Source organism: Onychostoma macrolepis, chromosome 22, assembly GCF_012432095.1.
Source record: "Onychostoma macrolepis isolate SWU-2019 chromosome 22, ASM1243209v1, whole genome shotgun sequence".
Taxonomy (NCBI): domain Eukaryota; kingdom Metazoa; phylum Chordata; class Actinopteri; order Cypriniformes; family Cyprinidae; genus Onychostoma; species Onychostoma macrolepis.
This window is the reverse complement of record NC_081176.1, coordinates 26,669,869-26,677,511: the sequence shown is the minus strand read 5'-3', so window position 1 is coordinate 26,677,511 and position 7,643 is coordinate 26,669,869. Positions and strand designations below refer to the sequence as shown.

Here is a 7,643-nt window from a genome sequence, read left to right as displayed (position 1 = left end):
CGGATATAGGACAGGTGGATAGAGAGAAGCAGAAGTTTATTACGCGTTACCATTCACTATAATGCTGCCAAGATAATGTTATTCATTGTTTCGATGTCTAAATTCAACATAGCACACGTACACTGTAAAACATGACCGTGAATTTAACGGTAAAAGACTGTAAAAATGCTACAGTAAAAACCTATTAATTGGTTTACGGTAAGTTACCCTACTATATACAGTGAAAAACTGTATTGGACATTACATGTAATTTTTTTTTTTTTTGTTATCAACTTTTTATTTATTTTCAAACACAACATCATAACATCCATTCAAAACAAAACAAAACAAAACAACAGACATGTAATCAATACTTTAGAAGTCCAGTCAAAAAGGAGAGAGAGAGGGAGGAGAAAAAACCCCATAAAAACAAGTCATTCCTTTATATAATCGAATATGTTAAAGAAAAAACCCTTCCAAGCATCAATAGTAGAGGGCTTGGCCCCATTAATTTGCGCTTTTGTACATTCACAAGTCACTATTTTCAGGAGGCTATGGATCCAATACGTTTTTTTACACATCAATCTACACGTTCTACACAATCAATTTGTAGTAAGGAGGATAAAACTAGGTTTACATGTGTCCATAGATTAATGACGATAGGACATTCCCAAAACATATGAAGAAAAGTTACTTTTTGATGTTGTGGTGCTTTTTTTTAATTTAATTTAATTTTTTTATTTTTTTCAATTAATGTTTGTGTTTTGTTGTTTATGGATGTAATGTTAATTTGTGTATTGTTTAGTTTTTTTGTTGTGATTTTGATACATTGTGGGACCCCCTCGAAAAAGAGATGGTACATCTCAAGGGGTTAATCCTAATAAATAAATTCAAAAAGTACCTGGTGATGCAGTATTACATATATGGCAGTTTGGCATACAATTTGGTTGTAGTTTCATTTATAATCATTTGTAAGGTGTTATGTATATGCTCTATGAATGACTTTGACGTGAATAAGACGATGAGCCAAGTTTTTAGATGTTAAGCTGAGGTTAGACTACACTTTCTCCCAGTCGACAGATAAATTAAGGTCAGATAATTCCCTGTTCCAAATAGATTGAATAGAAAGAGGTTTTGTAATGCAATCAATAATTTTATTATATATTAAGGAAACAGATGGCCGACCAGAAGATGGTGCAATCCAATCCCGCATAGCATGAGAGGAATGTAAAAAATTACATGTAATTTTACGGTAGTATACCATTTTTGGAAGTGGAAAAAGTGCTTTTGGTGGTTGTCAGTGTATTACAAAAGTACAAAACAGATTTCAATACTTCCATAAGTTGGTATATTAACATTATATCAGTTAATGAAATTACGGTATTTATATGTAAATTTAAGTTAAATCCGCATGTTGCTACCTGATTTTTAACAGTAAAATTCTGGCAACCACCGCTGCCGTTTTTTTACTGTAAATTTTACTGAATTCTTTTTACAGTGTGCATGGCAGAGACGTCTATTTGACGTCTGCATTTACATCTGCAAAACGCATTGTTTTAGAGCGTTCATCTGCAATAGCTCTATAGGACATTTCCTATAAGATGGCAAACAGCGGTTTATTAGAAGATGTTTATGATTTAGAACGTATGTAAAACTGACATCTTAAAGACGTCTGTCAGATGTTTGTACACTGAAGATCAGATCCTGCAGACATACCCATGCTATCTGGGTATATCTATTCCTTCTTTTCTAGCTACAAGTAGCCTACTAACCCAAGGAGTAACCCCACATACCTCTGAATATTTTCGATCTTACTTTCAGGGAAAAGGATCTGAATGACAATAAAATGACACGATATGTGTAGCGCGGTGATGAACTGATGATTTCAATGTTAAGTATTCGCTTCTATCGCCGCTTCAGAGGCGGGTTCAGTCAACAGAATGTGGGCGCGCTCCCGTGTCGACATGTCCATATATGGTTCGTGACGACAAGCTCCGGAGGTTCCATTCATATAAAAGCGATGGGACGGAATCCCCTCGGAGGAAATGTACACTCAGGCTCAGCACACAGGGTTCAGTAGGCAACCTACACCCCTGAAACATCCACATCCCTGCTACAAACATTTCACTTTGTCACTCCAACAATGAAGGTCTCCAGCATAGACTGTCGACGCCTGAGGAAGATCATACGGAAGGAGTGTGGAAGTTGTCTGATTGTGGACTGTAGACCGTATCTCTCGTTCTCCAGCTCCAGTATCAGAGGCTCCGTCAATGTCAACTTGAATTCAGTGGTGGTCCGGAGGTCCCGCGGCGGTCCGGTGCCTCTACAGTTTATCATCCCGGACGAGAAAGCGCTGTTGCGGCTCCGCGAGGGCAGCATCTCCGCGGTCGTGGCTCTGGATGACCGCACACCTCATTTACAAAAACTGAAAAAAGACAGTATTGCTCAGATTGTCATTAACAGTTTGTCGCACTTGGCGAGTAGCGCGAGCATCTGCTTCCTGAAAGGTGAGTAAAGATGGTCTTTTTTTCTTTGAAAGTTTTCTGAAGAGGAAGTGTTTTAGGTCTAATAGGCTATTTTAAAAAAATGTACGTTTAGAAGGACGATTCCAGGACAAAGCAAACAAAGAATTTGATACGTTTAGATTCATTTAAAAAAAAAAAATTAAATCTATTTTAGACTTCTTTACAAGTGTCTCAATTAATCGTTAATTCGAAGAATTCTATGGAAGAATTACATTTTAACGAATACACTGATATAGCCTACTAATAAAGTGATATGTATAGTGAAAAATAAATAAATGTGGGTATATTAAAATAAAATTTTAACTGTTTAGACTACTAGACTTCTAAAATTAAATAAAGAAGTCTATTTTATATATATATATATATATATATATATATATATATATATATATATATGTGTGTGTGTGTGTGTGTGTATATATATATATATATATATATATATACACACACACACATATATATATATACACACACACGCTAATTTAATGCATTTTACAATGTAATAGCGATTTGTATTTTATTATAGCCTAATATAGAATATATATATAGTGAAATAGCCTTATTTAGTTTGATGGAGCAGATCGGGGCTTTGTCTGTTTTTCAAGAGATACATTTTCTTTGTGCGTCAAAGGACGGATGAGTCAGACTGAGAAGTATGAGAATCAGCACAGTAATATTTATAGCCTTATATCAATTTGTACTCCCTTCAGTGATAACATTGCATTCAAATATACAGGGATTTTTAAATTAAGTTATTCGGTTTGTTATAAATGGCATGTTGAGTTGAACTAGAAGATTTTGATACTGAAAGTCGAGCTGTTGAGCTCATGAACTCTCTCCCTCTGTTGGTGGGATTTTCTTCTTGCCTCTCACACTCTGAACTGCAACACGTGAAGCTTTTGATAAGGTGAACGACTCAACAATCCTTGACGACTCATAATAACGGCGCATTTCTCATTCCAGGAGGCTACGAGAACTTCCATTCCCATTACCCTGAGCTTTGCACTGAAACCAAGTCTGTGGATCTGAGTGAAGACAAAAGTGAAAGAGGCGTCAGCAGTCACTGTGACAAACTGGGCTCTCACCACAAACCAGACTATGATCAGGTAAGAGAGAAGAAAGCGAGTTGTTGTTTCCTCATTTCAACCCACTTCCACCGAAAACCACTTCCTCTTAACTGCAGGAGTTTCTGCTACAACTCCCCCTCAAACATGAGTCGAAATACGCACAAAAGACAGATACTACTCCATATATTTATACTGTGTATAACCCAACCATCCATCTTACAAGCCTTCAAAGACATCCAACGGACATCTGAGGTCCTTTTATGTCTGACCTTTGGTCTGCTGTTCAGTTTTTGTGATAAGGTCAAACGTTGCCTCTACACCACCTGTTTGTCTTCGGGTGGTGAATCAGTCTTGAGAGTTTCAGTTTTGATATCTGTTTATTGTTGTTATTTTTCAGGGACGGCCGGTGGAGATCTTGCCTTTCCTATACCTGGGCAGTGCCTATCACGCCTGTAGACAGGACTATCTCAGTGACCTCCGCATTACAGCGCTGCTGAACGTCTCGCGCAGGGACTCGCGGCCCACCAAAGGACAGTATGACTACAAATGGATCCCGGTGGAGGACAGTCACACGGCAGATATCAGCTCACACTTCCAGGAGGCCATAGATTTTATTGGTAAATATTGTGCATATACTATAGTTTTGTGTGTGTGTGTGTGTGTGTGTGTGTGTGTTATTTATTACACAGAATTATTTTGAATTATTTATTTTAATGATTATTTATTTTTTAAATATAATTTACTTTTAGTTATTATTGTTTTTTAATTAAAATAAGTTTTTGTATTATTATTTAATTATTATATTTCATGTTTTTTTTTAATTTAACACAGTTTACCAGTCTGAGAAATATATATAGATAGATAGATAGATAGATAGATTAAAGTAATTTTTAATTATTTAATCAATTAATTATTTTCTTTATTTTTGGATTATTTAAAACAGTTATTATTATTTTTATGAAAAGTCATTTTTATTTATTTAAATATTTACATTTCTTTCTTTCTTTATTTTTTATTTAACACGGTTTACCAGTCTGAGCACCTCAAAGTCTCACTTTTGGTTGTAGTAAAAATTAATACGGATTTAACGCATGTTTTAGTGCACTATTAACTTTAGTGTTATGTAAACTTCATCTGTGTGGCTAAAACCATTCCCAGAACTGAGCACAGACCTATAGATAGTGGAGCTAATTTCAGGCCGTTTAAAAATAAGACTTCCTCTGCTTTACTAACACATAATTTCCATAATCCGAACGGACTTCACCTTTTAATTGCACCTACAAATCCCATGTTACTCGTACTCTGAGAAGTGCAATTAATACCAACTCCTACTGAAACTAAAAAATTAGATGAAACATATAGATAAAGAGAGATAAACGGACGTGCCGCTGTGACTCATGCATTAGACTAATCCAGGATCTTGCGTATCACAGGCGTGGCCAGTGTGTCAGTGGATGAGTCGATGATTAGTGGCATTAGGTGTGTTTGTGTGCTGTGACTGCACTGTCATGTGTTTTGTAGGTTTTTCGAGGCTTCTTTATCAGGTGAATGTGTTTACACAGTAATCTGACAGCATTTAAAGCTGTTTATAGGTGATTTGCCAAACGCTCGTCAAAAACAAGGCCATATTTCACCCCTTAAAAAAATCTAATTGAAACTGAAACTGAAAGGTTTTTTGTTTTAAGAGTGTCAACGTTGTTTACAATACATAGACATCACTTGTCACCAAAACTCCCTATTTGACCTGTATTCATATTTAAATTCCTCTGGTGAGGCTTAACTGTCTCATCCTGTTATTCGAGGACTTGCGTATTCCACATTTCATTTGATTATACCCAAGTTTCATTTACATTTACCTCAATATAGACAATATTACGTAAGAGACCGTGAGGTGATTTGGTCTCCCGCAGGAAGGCGATAGCAGTGAAAGAATAATCCATCGAAAGCTTCGGCTAATGAGTGTGTGGTAATATTTAGGCGCATTAGCGAGTGTGATAGTCATTATGACGCCCACAGCTCGGCCCCGCTCCGCTCCAGATGGGCTTCAGGCGTGATTCACACCAGCAGGTTTTGTTTAAAAGAGACCAGCAGTGAGGGATGAACACGCGCTTCAACTCTCGTGTGTGTGTCGTTCAGAGATATGAGGCTGGAATCTGCTTAGCTGTATTGAATTAGACAGGAATACGCAATCTGAGCTTTCCATAATGGTGTGAGTTTATGGATTTGTGCGTCAGAACTTTCTGGGGTGGAAATGAAATTGATATGACATTACGATAAAACAGGGTCAGGGAGGAAATGAATTAGCTGAGCGATAATGGACAGAGGATATCAGAAGAACTGTGAAAAATAACCATGATTACGTTTCACTTGTTCCCTCTCACAGCTATAATAAAACACAAAGCCATTTTGTGGCATTTATACACATTGTAATGCTATGTAAAATATTTTATAAACCAAAATTTGTTTTCGTACACTGTAAAAATGATTTTTGAGTTTATTAAGTACGTTTTAAAATTTCAAAATTTCAGTTCAATATGTTGCTTGATGTTTCTTTATAATTATTGGTGCAATTTCTGTGAATCTGTCATCAATTGTTTTTGTTTTTTTCAGTGTAGGATAATTTCCCTTAAAAGTCTGAACTTTGTCTCTGTGGTGTTTTCAAAACATTGCTTTGTTTGAAGATTTGACCGGTCTTGCATAACACACCAATGGTGTGAATTTGGGGCGGGGCTATTTTGTTTGACTGACCAATGGTAGATGAGGGACGTGTTTGGGGAAACTTGTTTGAAAACAGTCGTTATTATTTTGTCTAGTGCCGCTACTTCACCTTTTATTATTATTTTCTTTCTTTCTTTCTTTGTCTCCATAAGCTTAAAAGCGCACAGGGCTCTTCTGTTGTTTTTAAATGTGCTTTATAAATGAAGTCTGGCTTGAAGTTCGACTTAAAAGACAGTCTGTGTTTTTGGTGACTCATGCTGTTATTTCAAGAGCTTTTGTAATGAATTCATTATCTTTTCTCTCCACAGAACGTGTGAAAGCACAGGGAGGTAAAGTGCTGGTTCACTGCGAGGCTGGAATCTCTCGTTCTCCCACCATCTGCATGGCGTACATCATGAAAACCCAACGGTTGCGCTTGGAGCAGGCCTTTGACGTCATCCGACAGCGGCGTGCCATCATCTCGCCCAATTTTAGCTTCATGGGTCAACTACTGCAGTTCGAGTCAGAGGTGGTTTCTTCCACGCCTCCGTCCGTCACTCCTGCCCCTCAGGAGACGCCCACCTTCTTTAGTGGTGACTTCACGATTGAAACCGGGAACTTTGAGTCCTCAGTTTTCACCTTCCCTACCTCCTTCCTGACACCAATGCCCATCCAGCCGGCGGTTCACCAGTTCAAACTGAGTCCAATAACTGCGCTGCCTTAAAATGGCTGCCTGACTCATCGCAGTCTCAGCGTACTTGAAAAATAATGGACGGGCCAACTGAACAAAGCAATGGACTATCACAGGGAATAAAAATGCTTATGTTTTCATATTTAAAAAAAAAAAAAAAAAAAAAATCATGGAAGACAGTGTTTGCTTTTTGATTTTGTTTGCCTTAGAGAAAACCACTGCACAATGATTACACTGCAATACCTGCCTTAGCTCGATGATGTTCTGCCTATCAACAGCGCCTAGCTGGGCAAATTAAATTATTTTTTTTTTTTAAACAGTTTCTTTTTTTTAATGAATTGTGGATCTGTTAATAAACATTTTTACAGAAGTGTAAAATTTGATCATAGTGTCACTTTATTATCCGTGTGTTGGATTTACTCTGCTCCTTTTAACATATTTGACAACTTTCAAACACATTCTGCAGATATTCCTCTAAAAACAGAGAGAAAATATACTTCAGTCAACAATAATTAACAAAAACACACTTTTGTCATGAAAGCAACATCATAAGGACTTTAGGCCACAGTAAAAAGATACAACAGTGACCTCTGCTGTGACAAATACTGCAGAAGTATATACTATAGTATACCTTTGAGTGGAACATAAGTAAGCCTTTTTTACAAATTTATTTTAACGCCCATT

General features: G+C 36.9%; 1 protein-coding gene across 1 annotated transcript; it reads left to right on the top strand.

Moving 5' to 3' along the window:
• The first annotated feature begins 2,009 nt into the window (after nt 1-2,009).
• Nucleotides 2,010-7,337, top strand: dusp5 (dual specificity phosphatase 5). The gene is made up of 4 exons (XM_058759405.1): nt 2,010-2,486; nt 3,468-3,610; nt 3,969-4,188; nt 6,598-7,337. The coding sequence occupies exons 1-4, from the start codon at nt 2,123-2,125 to the stop codon at nt 6,990-6,992; spliced, it is 1,122 nt and encodes a 373-aa protein (XP_058615388.1). The 5' UTR covers nt 2,010-2,122; the 3' UTR covers nt 6,993-7,337.
• The last annotated feature ends 306 nt before the right edge of the window (nt 7,338-7,643 follow it).

Bases quoted from the DNA above. Each gene is read 5' to 3' on its own strand.
- dusp5 (XM_058759405.1), top strand. From the start codon at position 2,123: ATGAAGGTCTCCAGCATAGACTGTCGACGCCTGAGGAAGATCATACGG. The intron at 3,611-3,968 runs GTAAGAGAGAAG...GTTATTTTTCAG, and splicing joins ACAAACCAGACTATGATCAG to GGACGGCCGGTGGAGATCTT. The intron at 4,189-6,597 runs GTAAATATTGTG...TTCTCTCCACAG, and splicing joins GGAGGCCATAGATTTTATTG to AACGTGTGAAAGCACAGGGA.